We start from the raw sequence: 16886 nt of genomic DNA, 5'->3' as shown, positions 1-16886 counted from the left end.
CCCCCACCTCCAGCCTTGGCAGCCACTGCTCTACTTCCTGCCCCTGTAGCTTTACCCTTTCTCTTCTACTTTATAGAGAGGAGCACAGAGAATCCAGTGTCTTACGCATATGCTGTTATGATTCATCTCTCTTGTGTGTATCGGATCGTGTGTCCTTTTTCACTGCCAAGTAGTATTCCACGGTATGGACATACCACTATGTGTTACTCCATTCATCAGTTAATGGACACTTAGCTCTCCAGCTTCTAGAGAAAATCAATACACCTGTAAACACTCGCTCACCTACCTGCTTTCGTGTGGACCGATGCCGTTATTTCTCTTCTCTGTATACCCAAGAGTGGGATTCCTCTGCCCCCTAGTAAGTGTATGTCTGATTGAGAAGAAACTGACAAACATTTGTAAAAGTGACTACACCATGTGGCATTCCCACCAGCAGCGTAGGAGCGTTCCGTTGCTCTGCACCATTGCCAACACTTAATTTTGTAAATGTGTGTGTGTGTGGGCACACACGCATGCCACCCTAATAGGTGTTCAGCCATTTAACATGCTTTTCTTCTTTTCCCCTGTTGCTAGTCAGCTTCTCATGTGCTTATTTCCATCTGTGGATCTTCTTCAGTAGAGTATCTGCTCAAATCGCATGTCCGTATTTGAAAGTTGGCTTGTTTCTTCTCTAAGAGAGCTTTGCCGTTATCTAACTCCAAATCACGAACTCTCCTGTGTTTGTTTGTTTATTTCTATTTCTCTACAAGTGTGATCGCTTTAGCACTTACTAGTAAGCCTGTAATCCATACCAATTAAGTGTTTGTCCTTGGAGTAAGGTGAGGCTCAAGATTTGTTTCTGTACATATTTTGATGTTTGTCCATTTACGTTAACGTTAGTAGAAAACGGATGTCAAATCATGTTTGAGGGGGAATTAATTCTAAGAATCCTCATGACCGAACCTCATACCTCATACTTAATATGGAACAGTAGCCAGGGGCAGGACTGATGTTTTGATATCTATTAAATAAGAAGATACAGGCATACAGTGACAGATTTACCATGGGTTCTCTGTTGCCTGGAATTGGAAGTAACCCAGGATTTTTGTAAGGCACCCTGATAGTGTCATGGTCAAAGTGATCAGATGCTACCCAAAGGGTTGGTAGTTCAAATATCATGGGACAAAGGTGTGGCAGTCTACTTCGCTAATGATTTACAGCCTTGGAAACTCTGGGGAAGTTCTCCTCTGTCCTCTAGGGCCCCTCTGAGTAGTAACTGCCTTGATTGGCCATGCCTTTGATTGGGGTGGGGATCATACAGCAGACTTCTTAAAGTTTATAGGAAAATTCCATTACCTTTTAATTCCATTTTTCATAAACATTTTGAAGACCCCCGTCATGTAGGTACTATATAGACACCAACCTTAGAGTTATGGTTTGGAGAATTTTCCGTTACTGCATCCCATCTGGGTGATTTACAAATTGCTCGCAAATACAATCACTATCCTTGAGAGCAGGGAACCTGTCTAAATTTCTGATGGCAGCATCGTTTCCCTGGATCATAAATAGTAACACTGTTCATCTTTGAAGCCCTTTTACAAATTTCAGAATGTGTGCCCCACGGCTCGCAGAAACCAACTGGGAATTAAGTTGGAATCAGCTAAGAATCACCAGGGCCTGCAGCGGCTGTAAGGGCCCAGAAGGTGCGGGCTGTGGAACACGCTGAGAACAGAGAAGGAAGGGAGGGGACACCCAGGGGACTAGGGAGGATATGGGTTCGCTGGTGGTATGCCTGGTACCCATAAAAGGCCCGAGGGGAAGAGTAAACTTAGGAAGGAGAAGGGATTTCCTACTATTCAGATGTTGGCCAAGCTCATTCTTATCCTACCAGGGGGATGCTGGCCAGTCATTTAACGAGCCCGGTGTGCAGGAAAGCAGGTCTTTATTTTTTACCATTGGGGAAGTTGCCCTTTACCCTTTCCTGAAAAAAAAAAATGGAACTCTTCTACCTCCTTCTCCCATGACAAGTTTAAGGTTAACAACTGATGGATGGGTGTGAGCACCACATTCTGATGATACGGATGCCTGGTGAAATCACTTTCCTTGTCCATGGATGTCCCATCTCTAGTCACAGCATTGCCACGGGTGCCTGCATCTGATGACATTTGGCAACTTTGTCAGCAGTGAAATTCTGAAATGCACGAAAGCTCAGCAAGTGTCTCGGGATCTTCTGTGTGTTCTCTCCACCGCGGCGGCATTTCAGCTATGCGTGTTCAAGTCTGGACTCGATCCCTCTGCCCTTTCAGACTGCAGCTCCCCAAACAGACCCCAGATTCCCCACACATGCAGCCTCCAGGGGTGATTTCAAGACAGAGAGGCATTGCAACCCTCTGCCCAAACAATGATTGACATGGATTCTGTCCTGTAGCTGACACGGAAGCACAAAACCAAGGAAAACTTAGCTCGCAATAATATTTAGCAAATGTTAGGAAGAAAGGAGAGCATGACACGCTCTGATTTTTCTCTGCCTCACTTCTAAAGTCAGACCTTGCTTTGATGACTGCCTGGTGCAACAATTGGATCTGAGATCCAGCCTTGTGCATAAGAGATTTTTCTTATTAAAAGATGCCCGTCTCCCTCCTTCACGAAGAAAGGTGCGCTGCTGTCAAGCGGTGCCTCTCAGACTTTCGTGGACACATGCATGTTTCTGGGCTCCTGTTGAACATGGAGGGAGGCTTTCTGGGATGGGACATGAGATTCTGCATTTCTAAGAATCTCTCAGGTGATGCGAATGCTACTGACCTGTCGACCACACTTTGAGTCACGGGTATAGTGGATCGATAGAAGTGCTGCAGTGAGACGGGCTTCACAGCCCTAGACCCCCCAGAACCAACCTCAGGACAGCCAACTCTCCTCACTTCACCTTTCTGAAGGCCGGCTCATCTTCATCATCGCAGAGGCTGCACAGTGAAATGATAGTTCCCATTATCCTCCTCTCTAGGCCGTGATAAGGGAGTGGTAGGGATAGGGACTATGATTTTATAGCTTCTTCCCACAATCTCCGCAGGCTTAGACGACCTCGTTGGTAGAAGTGTTCTTATGCAGCATGCTGTGAGAATTTTACAAGCATAGTTAGCCTTATACTTATTAACAAAAAGGCAGGAAGAGATGGAAATTGCCTTCCTGATCGGGGCTTTTTGACGGAGGGTGGGAGTTAATACGAATCATGATTAACAATAAGGAAAAATCCTTTCGTTTACCTAATGACTCCAGCTGTCTTTACCAGCACGCTTGATTGGCAGGATATCCTTAGGAAATGCTCCCTCCCTGATCACTGAAACATCTCTGTGGCATCCTTGGACCATAAATATCCACTAAACACCAACAATGCTGGGTTTTCGGTGTGAGTAAGAGTGAGACGTTCAGTCTTCCCAGAATCCTCCTGATCCAGACTGGAAGCACAACTGAATTTTATGGAGTGCTGAAGGCTGGACTATCAACACGGGCCACATCTTCACACTCACTGACATGGCCATCGGTCCTAAAGGAAGGAGGAGGAATTGGGGCCTAGCACTAGCTGGGGAGACAGTGGACCATGAGGCCTCCCGTCCATTGCGAGTGGAGGGACGCAAAATCAAAGGGTACAGCTGCTGTGAGAAACAGTTTGGGGGTTCGACAACACGTTAGACATAGTCTTTCAAGATCAAACAGGCGGCATTTGCCCAAGGACGAAGTCGAGAAGGCAGAAAAGCCAGAAAGTAGGGATTGGACGCGAGTCTCACGGGGAGGGTAAGGGGTGATGTAATGTTATAGGGACTGCACCGCAAGGCCGCCCACCACAATGTGGATGGATTACTAAATGGAAAACTGAGTTATCCATTCAACCTTCGCCCAATTCACAATGAAAACAAAACTTTAATGTCAAACACAGACTTAACAGGGGGCCCAGCATATCCATTCCTGCTATCTACCCAGGAGACTTGAAATCGGGGACTCTAGCAGGGCTTCTGTAATGATAAACATTACAGCCTTATTCACAATAGCTACAAGATGGAAAGAACCCAGGTGCCCATCAAAATATAATGGATAAATAAACTATGGTATATCCATGCAATGATATACTACTCAGCCATAAAAGAAATGCAGTCTGATACATATTGTGATGTGGATAAAACTTAAATGCATTACATTATAAAAGTTTGTAAAGATACTACAGGTCACATAGTGTATGATTGAAAAACCCAGGTTAGGTACATCCACAGAAATGGAAAGCCGAATGGTGATTGGAGGTGCTGGGCCTAAGGAGGATGGGTGTGTTCCCATATAATGAATGAGTATAAAGTTTCCTTTGGGGGTGATGAAAATATCTGGGAACTAGATAGACAGGGCAGGTGCACGCATTGTGACTGTACTGAGATTCCACCGAATAGTGCGCTTCCAATGATTGCATGTATGCTCTGTGAATTGCACCTTGAATAATAATCGTTAACAGTAATAAAGGAGCATGCTCCAGAAAGAGAAAGACTGCAGTCTTAGTCCAAAAGTCAGGATTCCCATCCAAGAAGAAAAGATTAAAAACAAGTCCGCTGACAATGGAAGGAAAATGACTATGTGGTGTGTTAGTCACTTTCCCCAATCAAAAGGAACGGAGGAAAGATTAATGAATACAAGACAAGAATGTGGCTTTTCATCAGGAAGACAGGGACATTCCACTTTGGGTCCTATTAAATCTTTCCTCTTCACTGGCTCTACAACATCGCCCCGCCAGACAGAAATGTCGTTTATGGCCAGTGAAGTGGCGGTACTAATGAGGAAGAGTTTATCCCCCAAAGGGTGCTCCTTGTAAACACTAACCAGCAGCTGCCTGGCCGTGATTAGGGCCTATTTGAGGTATGATATGTAATCGCAAGAGAGCTATAGTCGACCAGAGCCACAAAACAAAACAAGAATGAGCACAACGGAGAACGAGTCTGGAAAAACCAGCATCAAAACATAGTCTATTCCAAACTTGCACCAAACACAGTTTAAGAAAACCTCCAACTGGGTATTAGAACTGGAATGAGCCTGGGATAGCATGTTGTCCAACAAGCCCTCCCGAGTCAAGTCCCGGCTCTCCGCCTCTTACCACACTTCTTCCCTATGCAGAGACCATGGCAATCGCTGCCCTTTCCTAGAGTTCTTCAACAGTTAGGAAAGTGGTATGCCAGTCAGGTCGACTCAAGAACCAAATCCACAGATACTCACATGTGTATGAGAGGGAGGTTGGTATCAAAGAGTGATTGTATGTTACAAAAACATCCCAGCCCAGTCCACATCAAGTCCATAAGTCTGATATTAGCCCATATGCCCGATACCAATCTATAAATTCCTCTTCATATTCAAGAAACACATGCAATGACGCTGAATGCAGGAAAATCACAGGCCAGTGGGTGGGAAGTCTTGTGGTTTCAGTGGCGTTGCAAACATCTCAGCACCTGCAGGGTCTCCATGAGGCTCCTCCAGTTCCCAGGGCATGAGGTCTATCAGCATAGTGCTGTGTGTCTTGTCAGTGGAGCATCTCAGGGAGTGAGGAGTGAGAGAAAAAGAGAGAGACAGAGTCTCCCGCCTCCAAGGAGGAATTTCAGGACTTCCCAGAATCCTCAGGAGAAGGCCATGCCCACAAGAGGCCTCACAGGCTATATCAAGATTGATTGGCTAGACTCCACCCCTTCACTCTTAATCCTCAAACTGACCCCAGATTCTGTACCTACCACAAGTGGTTTTGCCACTGCATACAGTGTTAAAAGTCAGGCTGGGTGAGTACTGACGGATTTCCAGTAGGAGCTGGAACACGTGGGCTTCTTTGAGAACCTTTCTTTGTTGCTCTGTCCATCTATAATGGGCTCTGAGGTCGACAACGCACTCAGAGTGAAAAATGTCATTTCAAAAGCACCCACCCCTCAAAATGAGTGCTGTTGCCATTACTGGGGAAGACGTAACATATGATGTTTCCACAGGGTCAACCAGGGCCGGTCGGCCCCCAGGGATACAGCGGGCCCTCCGGATTGCAAGGGTTCCCAGGATTGCAGGGCCGCAAAGGTGACAAAGGGGAAAGGGGATCTCCAGGAATAACAGGCCCCAAAGGAGACGTGGTATGAACTGTTAATATGTCCTTCTGATGGGGTGAGGGGGCGGGGGGAGTGTTGGCCTCCATTAAGTCTGTTTGCTTTCTTCATAGGGAGCAAGAGGTGTTTCTGGATTTCCTGGTGCTGATGGAATTCCGGTAAGTTTGTTTTTTTGTTGTTATTGTTGTTGTTGTTTAAGATTAGAATTTAAAAACCCTGTCAGTCTTTTGATCAATATACCGATGACCGAACAAAACATTACAAAGCCACTTTTGCTTGTAACATACAGCTTCTGCAGCTTCCCTGTAGAATTTTCCTCCTGGGATCCGGTCAAGTATGGGGTGATCTACCGTGTTCTTTGTAAACTTCCCTCCAGACTAGACCTTAGAATGGAGGCCGCTCCACTATAACTAGGTCTTGTTTCGTCATAAAAGCTGCAGTGTTATGCAGAGATGTCTGTTCAATGAGAAGTCGGTTCTGAGATTCTGCTTGAACTCGAGAACAGCCCAAAGACAAGGCCGTCGGGCACAGAAGGCAGGCCGGACACTCGCAAGGCGGCTTCTCAAACTCTTTGTAGTCGCCAGTCATAAAAGGAGGCAGAGAAAGAGCCTGCTTTGTGCGTGGGAAAATCGCAACCTGCAATAAAATGTGTTTTTGTAACCGAGTTCACTGTACTTCTTGCAGCATAAAAATAAATAAATCAATCAGTAAACAAGACCGTCTGACTCACAGTCGTCTTCCCTGGGCTTCCCAAGCAGATTTCTCAGGGCCAGCTTCCTGGCCAGACGGACATCAGGACCGTCTGTTTATCCCACATTCCGATCCGCCTCCCATGCTCTACTGTTGCAGTTTTAAGACAGCTGCTGAAGGAGTCCCCCGCCCCACCCCACCCCCCAAAAAACACACAAAGATGTTGATGTCTTTCCCTTACCTTTTCAAGTTCTCTTCACCACACACGTGCACACGCATGCACACCCAGGGGCAGTCTCTGCTTTCCCCAGGAGTCCCAAGTAAAGCTGGTCCTTGGCAGGAGAATAGAAGCAGGGGGATGGATGGAGAGCAGACACTGGAAATCCAGCCTTTCCCTTTAGCTCTTCAACTGCATGCTCCATGAGAACCCTGCACCCCGAGAGGAATCGGCCATCTTGAAAGAGTGAAAGTCACATTGACAGAGACGTGAGCCCTCCAAGGCTGGTGATCCCGAATGGCACCCGAGTGATGAGCTCAAAGCTGCACATTAGCAACCAATAAATAAATAATCTTTACATGATTTTGACTCTGGAGGAGTTGACAGAGTTTGGATTTTGCCCCCCAGTTTGTGAGGGGTTTTCCTGGCCAACTGCCTAGACTAAAACCACTCACTCTTAGCCCTAATTTTGGACCTTTAATAAATGTTGTCTTTCAGTGATTAAAATCTGAGTTTAAATGTGGTGATATGATAGAAATGAAACTGTAACATCTCTGTATCATGTCTTACTTCGTTTTTCACTTTCCTAACTCAGGTAATGTCAAGAGCCAGTATAACAGAAATCGGGGGGGATCTCATTGTTTTATAGGGATAGTTGGGTGAACTGATAACTGATTATTTTCTGAAGACTCTTGGGATAGCTCAAGAAGCTTCTTTTTTCATTATTTAATTGGGGGCTCTTACAGCTCTTATAACAATCTGTATAGCAAATATATCAAGCATATTTGTGCATATATTGCCATTATCATTTCCAAAATATGTTCTACTTGAGTCCTTGGTATTAGCTTTTTTTCCCCCTTCCTTCCCCACCCTCCCTCCCTCATGGATCCTTGATCAATTATATATTGTTCTTGTTATTTCATATCTTACACTGTCCATTGTCTCCCTTCACCCACATCTCTGTTATTTGTCCCCTTTTGGGGTTGGGGGGCTATATATCCAATCTTGTGATGGGTTCCCCCTTTCTTACCCTTCCCCCTCCCTGACCATCCCCCTATCCTCTTGACATTACTACTCCCACTGCTGTTCTTGAGAGGTTATCTTTTCTGAATTCCATGTGCTGAGAGCTCTTGTATGTACCAATGTGTGTGTACCGGTCTAGCCGATTTGCAAGGTGGAACAGTTCAGGAATCTGGAGGCTGCTCAATCTCAGAGCTCAGGCGATACAAATTAAGTGAATTTAACAATCAGCTACTATTGCTGCTCAGTTCACAGATGTCCAGTTGGAGGGACCTGGATAATGTCAGCTCTTCAGAGTCACACACAAAAGGATCTAAAAGGGGTGTGCAGTACAATCTTGGGGGTCGCATCCTAAAGAAAAGGATCTCGTTTGATGCAGACCAGTAGGAGGTGAACTTGCTGCTCAGTATGACAGACTTTTCTCGGAAGCACGATTTCAAAGTAAGATCAGGTTGACAGACAATTCCAAGTGACTTCGATCAAATCTGAGTGAGTAAGAAAGGCCAAGAGCCCACAGACAATCCAGAAGAAGAACGAAGAAGTCAGCAACACGTGTTTTATGCTATCGGATCCCGGAATGCTGAAGACCTGGAACAGGATGCTGGAGAGCTTGTTGTCTGACTCAGGCTAGAGTTACAAGACCAGGCTTCCTTCTGTCTTTACCTCAAAAGACATCATCCGACACCTAGCTGTAGCCAAACGACGCCAGAGATTGTGTTCCCTGATACCGAGCCGCCACTGAGGACTCCTCTGACTCAGAAGGCAGGTTTCCTGGAAAGCCTGTCTCCTGTCTCGTGTGACATCAAGAATGAAAGTTCAAGAGCCATGACTTTGAATGGCCAAGGCAGCGTGATGGGCAAGTAAAAGGAACCCCCCTCCCCTTTCTATTTTATTTTTTACCGTCATTCAGGCTACAGGGGCTTGTTTGTAGGACTTAATTCTCATTTGCACATTTCTCCAAGTTCATGCTGGGAAGCATCCATCCTAAAGTACCTCAAAAATCACCCTGAAATATGTGTTTGCCTTCTTATCAAGAAAAGCAACATTTAGAAGAAACCACGCAATAATAAAAGCCTCGAAGTGTCTGATACTTGGAGAAATGGCAAAACTGACTATTGTCACATGGTTCCTAAATCATTCATCCCCAAGGTCTCCGTGAAACCAGGTTCATTGAATTGAGCTGTTCACAACGGAATGGGACCCTCCCTCTCTCTAATCATTCCAAAGGCATTTGATCACGTTTCCTCCCCTGCCCCTGATGGCTCAGAGAAGCTGATAAGCTTAATGTTTGTGTTTAAGACCTAAAACTCCTGTTCCCAAAGCAAGCATATGAGAGGAAATCCCGTTCTTGCTGAAATCACCTTTGTGGGTGTGAAAACCATACTTGTTTAGAATGTAGAGCTCTTAAACTAACCATCTAGAATTCGGCTGTGCACAACTGGTTAAAAAACAAACAAACAAACAAACAACAAAACAGCCCCCTTGTTATTCCTGAGAAGAAGCTAGCCCCTTCTAGGATTTTTAAAATTCTCTCATACTTGGCTTTGCCTAAAGACAGTCGCCCATTTTGGGTGGTGAAGAGGGAAGAAGATACCCTGAAGGCAACTGCTGTCTTTGCCAAGCACTTGAGCAACAGAGACTGGTTGGGAACACCTGGGCCCTGCTGAGTTCCACACCTGGGCCTTTGTTTCTTTACTCTTTCACTCATTGATTGCTCCACCCCTGTTGGGTTACCTTTGCTCTGGGATTCGTGCCTTGGTGGCCACCTCCGAGAATCGTGCAAGCCACTATACTCCAGTTACCTGGAAACCAAAGCACAATGAGCTCAAAGATTGTTATGTTTCTCTTCCCCAGGGACATCCGGGGCAAGGTGGGCCCAGAGGAAGGCCTGGCTACGATGGCTGCAATGGGACCAGGGGAGATGCAGGTCCACCAGGCACCCCAGGCTCCGACGGAATTCCCGGCTACCCTGTGAGTCTGAGCGCAGCACCTAGGCCTTGGTTGCTGTTGTCACCTGACATCCAGGGGGCCCCTGACTCGTGTGGATCCCCTCACAATGGCATAAAGAGATGTCCGTGACTGGGTCCTCCCATGACGGGGTGCGGCTCATTCAAGCCCCTGGGTTTCATTGGCTGCCTTTAGGAAGATCACCAAGCCTTTGCTCCCCGTCCTTCATTGGAAAGCTCTGCTGAAACTGCCCAGCATCCTGGCAGTACAAACGCCGCCACTGACAGATGGAGGGCAGAGGGACCCGAGCTGAGAACCAAATCCAACGTGTCCTGTACACATGGCAAGAATGCTATCCCTTTGTGACACAATTTAAATCAATTGACAGAAGTTAGATGGCATGAAAGCCTTTGAAAGCATAATCCCCTTGTTCTGAAGCATATCTTCTTTGTGGCCTCATCTGGTTTTTACGATCTTAGCAAAGCGTTCTGACCTTATTTTCCCCCCAACAGTACACTGTACCCTCTCACCACCAAACCCTTGCAGGTGCCTAGGTTGTGCTAAATTCCCTCTGGTAAACAGTGTTGTTTCAAATGCACACACGTGTCCAGGCGGGAGGAAGGAGAGTCTTCCGTCCCTTCCCCAGGCTGTCACCCTCCAACACCCACCCTTCCTTTTAGGTTCCCCCTTCATTGTCTGTTCCTGTTCATTTTACAGACAGACAGAGTGTTTTCTCTCACCATCATGTTATTATACAGAAATATACCCACATTGAAGTACTTAGCTCCTATGCAGATGCAAAAGATCTTTATGTGTATACATGTATACGTACACATAGAGTCAAACTCCACACCGTTTTAAACAATGACCCCAAGTCTCCTCCACACAAGGTAATAAACAGTATATGTGCTTCTATTTGTTAGTGCAAAAATGGCAAGTAAATAATGGCCACACCCAAAAAACCCATAAAAGTGAAAAAGAAAAATAACATGCTGGTAGACTCAAGAATCCGTTTGCTGAGAGTTCGTGAGAATAATTTAAATTCCATAAAGAATTTCTGTTTAACTTTGATGAAAGATGCTCTCTGGTAAATATGAAATGAAAAGCTTCACTCTTGCCATTGAATGCAGTCATTGGGGTTCAGAATAAGTGAAATCAGCCCTAAGAGGAATTAGATGTTGCACACATAAGACTCAGTATTTAATCATGCAAATGACTATCGCTGGAGTAAACACTAATAGATGCGTGTGCTGTGTGTGTGTGTGTATTCAATATGTTGTTGATCTAGGGACCTCAAGGGCCCAAAGGAGAGAAAGGCGAACCTTATGCACTATCCCAAGAGGACAGAGACAAATACAGGGTAAGTCTGCTAGAGATAGAGCGTGCAATTAAAATATTCAGTGTAGATTTCGATTAGTAAAGTTAACTACCAAGTGGGTACTAAGTTATAAGGATGAAGGCACACAATGGTGAAGTAATCCAAAATTATGATGCATTTAAAATTATTTTATTTCTGTCTCATCTTCTTTCCTTGTGTCCCTTCTGAGAGAAGAGGGCAAAGCTGCCCTTCACAGATATGTCCATGGTGCCTTGCTACTGGGCGTTTCCTGGGTGGGTGGGTGGGTGGGTGGGTGGAGAGAGAAAAGGCAGATCATTTTCCTTGATGAATTTAAAACATAATGACTGAACTGTCTTACACAAGACTGACTGGTGACTGACTTGCTCTTAGCTTCTTCACTAATATCTCGTAGCCCGTCACACTCATGTGTCAGTTAAGTACTGCAGAACAATACTACTCAGTCTGTATTAATTGTTACATCTCTATTAGTGGCTTCAAACAGCAGTCCTTGTTAGGGATACAAACATATTTTGAGACAAAGGGTGGCAAACCGAGCATGTGGGGAAATTATCAGAAGAGATGGCACTGTATTCAAAGGTCAGGCTGAATGTGGAGAGACCCACTCTCTCTAACCTCAGCTGAGCCACCACCTTGCGGGGCTGGCTTGGTTAGGCCCTTTCCCTAGTGTGGACTAAGTTTCCTCACCTGTCGAAGCATGGATGTTGTTCAGATTATTTGTCATTCGGCACGGCAGGTCTGTGATCTAAGTGCCTGTCAGTCTCTCGACGCCGTACATAGAGCTGCACTAGGGACCCTGACACTGCTCGCTGCCCGAGGACGTGCTTACATCCTCCGCATGGACAACTCTGCAGACTTCTATACTTTCATGCAGTTGATGTCCCTGGATTCTCTTCACTGCATGGGGATTCCCTGGAGGAGTTAAATTGTATCTTACTGCAATTAAAGTGTGCAGTACTCCCACATACACATCTTTGTAGGAGGGTGTCTAATATTACTGTGCATGGACTTGATCCTTCTAAAATACTTCCTGACTCATGTTCCTCATTGAGCATCTTCCATGGCTGCCCCTGCTACACTTGATCTGTCGGTCATGATTACACACAAGGGAGGAAATTGAGGAGCTCTTGAAGTGCAATGAACTTCATGTAGACACTCCTTCCTGTACTGAGTGATTCTCTCTCGATCCCAAAACCCTGTCTAGCATGTCACTGTTGCTCCTAAATGCCATTGAGACATATAAGGAATGTGAAATATCCTCATGTGAATTCTCTACTTTACTAAAATTAAAATTTGAAAGTAATGACCATTGAAAAAGTGACACAGATTATTCTTTTTTGAACACGCGTGTTATGGATTTACCTTGACATGCCTATCAAAAGTATATGTACACATGTATGCACTCGACACTGTACTAGTGTCACAGAAATCTCACATGTATACCAAATAACACGAGAGAGATAGAGATGGGATTGATATACCATGTGCTTATGTTCAACACTGCAATAAAATGTAACTAAACCTGAATATGCTTCAAAGCACTAACTCTTGAAATGATTTCTTCTCCATTAGGGTGAACCTGGAGAGCCTGGATTAGTTGGGTACCAGGTAAGTGTCTCTTTCTCTCTTTCCTCTTTTTTTGTTTAAACTGAAGAATAGTCTAAGAAAAGTCTTTAGAACTGTTCGAGTCCAAATACCCATCTGCACCTTTTAAAACCATGTTTTTGTTGCATGTTCACAGGGGCCTCCTGGTCACCCTGGGAGAATGGGACCAATGGGTCCAGTTGGAGCTCCGGGAAGACCAGTAAGTACCTTACTAGTTGGCCCTTTATGGGGCAGCCTCTTCAGCTCTTAGATAGAAGCAAATGTTTTACAACAAAACTATGCTCCTGTCGTCCTGTTCAAAGCTATGAGGACCAATGCTTCATTCTATGCCTACATTTTCGAACTACCAAGATGAAAGAGTAGTGAGTCAATCTATGAGCACCAGGTCACCACCAAGCATGTCAAATATTGACCTGGGCTGCCTGGGTGCTCTTCCGGTCAGTTGCGACCTCAGACCTGCCCACCGGATGGGAACCTGACATCTCCAGGCAAAGCAGCCCCAAGCCCAACAGGTTGGTGTGGAGGGGAGGAAAAGCTGTGTCTTAGCACACTTAGGTGGTCACAGCAGTTATGGAAAGGGAGATGTTGAACATCAATTCATGAGACGCCCTGAGTCCCAGCAGAGTGGTTGTCTGCATCGTTTCATCTCCTTCCAACCCAGTGGTAGAAGGAAGTGGGTCAAGATGTAATACTTGAATGATGGAGGAGTGGTTATGAGAAAGAGAGAAGAGTAGAAGCCAGAAGTAATAATCCCCGTTCAGCCCTTACACCACGTCTACATGATCCACATGAAACACAAGCCCAAATGGGCACTGTGCAGAGCCTTCTGACTCACTCGGTCCCTAAATGTCCTTAGGAAGTAATCAGAATTAGCCTTAGGTGACACATGGAAAGATTCCAGCTAAACCACATAAAGACTTCATCACAGAAAACCGTTGCTCAAGATTGGAGAAAAGCTAAAAATAAAATTAAAAGATTGGAGAAAAGCTAGCAATTGATCATGACGGATATTGAACAACAATAAAGGCATTGTACAGATGGAGAAACGGCCATACTAATAGTTGAGGTGGAGATGCTCATAAATGTCCTTCAGATTATAATAAGAGAATGCTAAGAAGACGTTCTGTTTTGTTTTACAAAACACGTCTCCCCAATGCTGTGACAATCACACTTGCAGGTAGCTCTCTCGCTACAAAAGATTTCTCCACGTGAACTGAGATAAGGATTACATGGCGCAAAATTGCTCTCCACTGCAGGCATGCATAGAGCAAGCTTCCCCTTTGGGGCTGCCCCCATATGGCCCACTTTGGGAGCGCTATACATTCCGTACACAGAACTCTACAAGAGCAGCGTGTAGCCTCTACGTGATTGAGGGTCTTCATATGGACGATGAACATAACTCGCCATCTTCAACCGTTGTACAGGGACAACCATTGCCCTCTAACGCAGTGCACATGCGCTTCGCCTGGGTCTGGGGCGGGCCCTGCAAGCTCTGCAGCCAGGTGCTGATGGCCTTCCATCCCTGCGGTGCGGGCCTCTAGGATTCATGCTGTCAGGAGCCTTTGTTGAACCACTACCCCAAACCTGCTAGACAGTGTCCTGTGGGGGAATCCCAGAGGAAGAGAGGAGATTCAGTCCCCGCAGTCCCAGGGCCTGGGACCTGGGCAGAGATCAGAACCAGCACAACGAGGACATGAATGGAATCAGAAGGCTCCACACACAAAAAGCAAACTGAAAACAGCTGTACGCAGACAGCAGCAGATTCTGAGAACCGTGACCGCCATCCCTCTGACCATCAGCTTTTCATCTTTACAGAAACAAATGAATCCGAAACCTCTGTGAGCCCTACGTGATGTTTTAAATATACAGTACATGGCTTTCCCAGAGTTTCCTAGCAGATGTTATCTGGGTCCGAGGCTAAAGAAAACAATTTACACATTTCTTTGTATTTGTGCAGGGACCACCCGGACCCCCTGGACGCAAAGGAGAGCAAGTAAGTTGGCGCTGTGGGAGGAAGAGGAGGGGGCACGGGAATGCAGGGACCTGGGATTCAGATGTGGATCTTTTTTCAAATCGTAGAACTACTTGGTTGGCGTATTTGTTCATTGTACCCTCAGAGCCATTCTGTAGATCTTTTCCCCCGACTCAGCTGTAAACGACAACCGTAAATCCAACTGAGCATCTAGAGTGCCTGCCGCATGAATATTCAATACGTTAAATGTCCTGCGGCATACAAATGACTTCCAGTAGTCCTGATGCTGAGTAAAAATCAAACTCGTACACGGCGATTAGAGAAATTGGGGACCACTCACATTTATCCACAAGTGACTCTCCAGAAGGGGATCCCTGGCAGTTTTCCCCTGGCCTAGGAGCCCCTGTGAAGCCGTCCTGCTCTGTTCTGTAGCGTGGCTGTAGGAGTCAGAATCGACTGGATAGCGTACGCCCATGATGAGGGTGGAGCGGTCACCGCTCTACTTGGTAGAGAGAGGTCAAGGGCATTCCTCTAGATGGAGAGAACGAGGTTATACAAGTCCAACGTCGGTCTCTAGGGATGTGCTCAGTGATAGTCTGGTCAGATGAAAGCTTCCAAACCCCCAAACCAAGTTCATTGCCATCGAGTCAATGCTGGCTCATAATGATCTCTCTCTCTCTCTCTCTCTCTCTCTCTCTCTCTCTCTCTCTCTCTCTCTCTCTCTCTCTCTCTCACACACACACACACACACACACACACACACACGGGTTTCCATGACTGCAACTGTCCATGGGAGTAGAAAGCCCAGTCTTTCTCCCACAGAGCAGTGGGTGGTTTCAAACTGCCGTCCTTTCAGGTTGCAGCTCACCGCCTAACCACCGTGCCACCCTGGCCCTGGTAAACTAAAGCCTCACGTTCTGTTATTTTCATCAGAGGAAGATTAAGTTTGCCGGAGGACAGCGAGGTGGGTGGCAGGCAGTTAAGTGCTTGGCTTCGTGATAGCCTGGGAACGATAAATGGCCAAAACAAGCAAAGTCCGTTGACTAGGGAAGTATTTCATCAAAACTCGACAGGACGCAATTCTAGGCCACTGTTCACGAACCTTTTAAGAACCAGTCCCTTGCCCGGCCTTCGGGTGGAGGACATTTCCAAAGAGGCACATTTAAAGTGTCTGCTCCAGGTGTGAAATCCCATTTCCGTGACCTCCTGCCACCACACCAGTGCTCCCAGCTACCGTCACATCCGGCCTCCCTTTTGACTCCCCTGCTGGACTTCTTCCCTCCCCCCACCCCCAAAAGTCCAGCAGCCTTGAGAAAAGGATGGGAAAGGACCAGAGCCAAGAGCACCGGATATAGGACAGAGCAGCCAGGGCCAAGAATGCAGAGCCAAGCTGCAGGCTCAGGCAGGAGCCTCAGATCTCCACTGGCTGCCACAAAGACAAACAGCCCTCCTCACCCCCTGACCAAGTCATTTCCTGGGGACTCGGGACAGGCAGCTCAAGAGGCAGAGAATGGCCACGGGGGACTGAAACACAGTGCAGGCCACTCTAGGCAGGCGTACTCTCTGCGCGCTGACTTCAGCTCCCAGCCAGGTGGGAAAGAAGGGGGAAAGCTAACATGCATGAAAGGCTTTGTTTTTCTTGTCCGGGACTCTCTGGGCATGTGAGGGGCAGGCAGTACCCCACAGAGAGCAAAATCCGATGGGCCCTGTCACTGTGGGAACAGGGAAACCCAGAGGAAGGAACGGAGTGGTTTGGGTGTGAAAGACAAAGACCACTCTTTGTAGAGTGCGTGCGTCTGTGGCACAGTGTTTCCCGTGTTCCCGTGTTATACATCAGAGGTGAGTCACTTTGCCCATAGGCAGTAATTTCGTTCAGAAAACTCCTAACGACGTTGCTGAGTGACTACGCCATGGCTTTGTTTCTTCAGCTAAAAGGAACCTGAGGTGGTTTGCTAAAGCCCTAAGAAGGACCCTTTCCTCCAAAGAAATAACAAG

At 46.4% G+C, this 16886-nt stretch overlaps 1 protein-coding gene across 1 annotated transcript in view; it reads left to right on the top strand.

Annotated features, from left to right (window-relative positions):
• The window catches only part of COL4A2 (collagen type IV alpha 2 chain), a 224879-nt gene that overhangs the window by 122601 nt on the left and 85392 nt on the right, over positions 1-16886 (top strand). Inside the window, exons 5-11 of the mRNA XM_075563428.1 lie at positions 5976-6110; positions 6197-6241; positions 9865-9981; positions 11246-11317; positions 12887-12922; positions 13056-13118; positions 14877-14912. Of these exons, the coding sequence (XP_075419543.1) occupies positions 5976-6110; positions 6197-6241; positions 9865-9981; positions 11246-11317; positions 12887-12922; positions 13056-13118; positions 14877-14912 (504 nt within the window). The remainder of the gene's footprint in view (positions 1-5975; positions 6111-6196; positions 6242-9864; positions 9982-11245; positions 11318-12886; positions 12923-13055; positions 13119-14876; positions 14913-16886) is intronic.

Source organism: Tenrec ecaudatus, chromosome 11 (genome assembly GCF_050624435.1).
Source record: "Tenrec ecaudatus isolate mTenEca1 chromosome 11, mTenEca1.hap1, whole genome shotgun sequence".
Taxonomy (NCBI): domain Eukaryota; kingdom Metazoa; phylum Chordata; class Mammalia; order Afrosoricida; family Tenrecidae; genus Tenrec; species Tenrec ecaudatus.
This window is presented reverse-complemented; position numbering and strand designations above follow the sequence as displayed.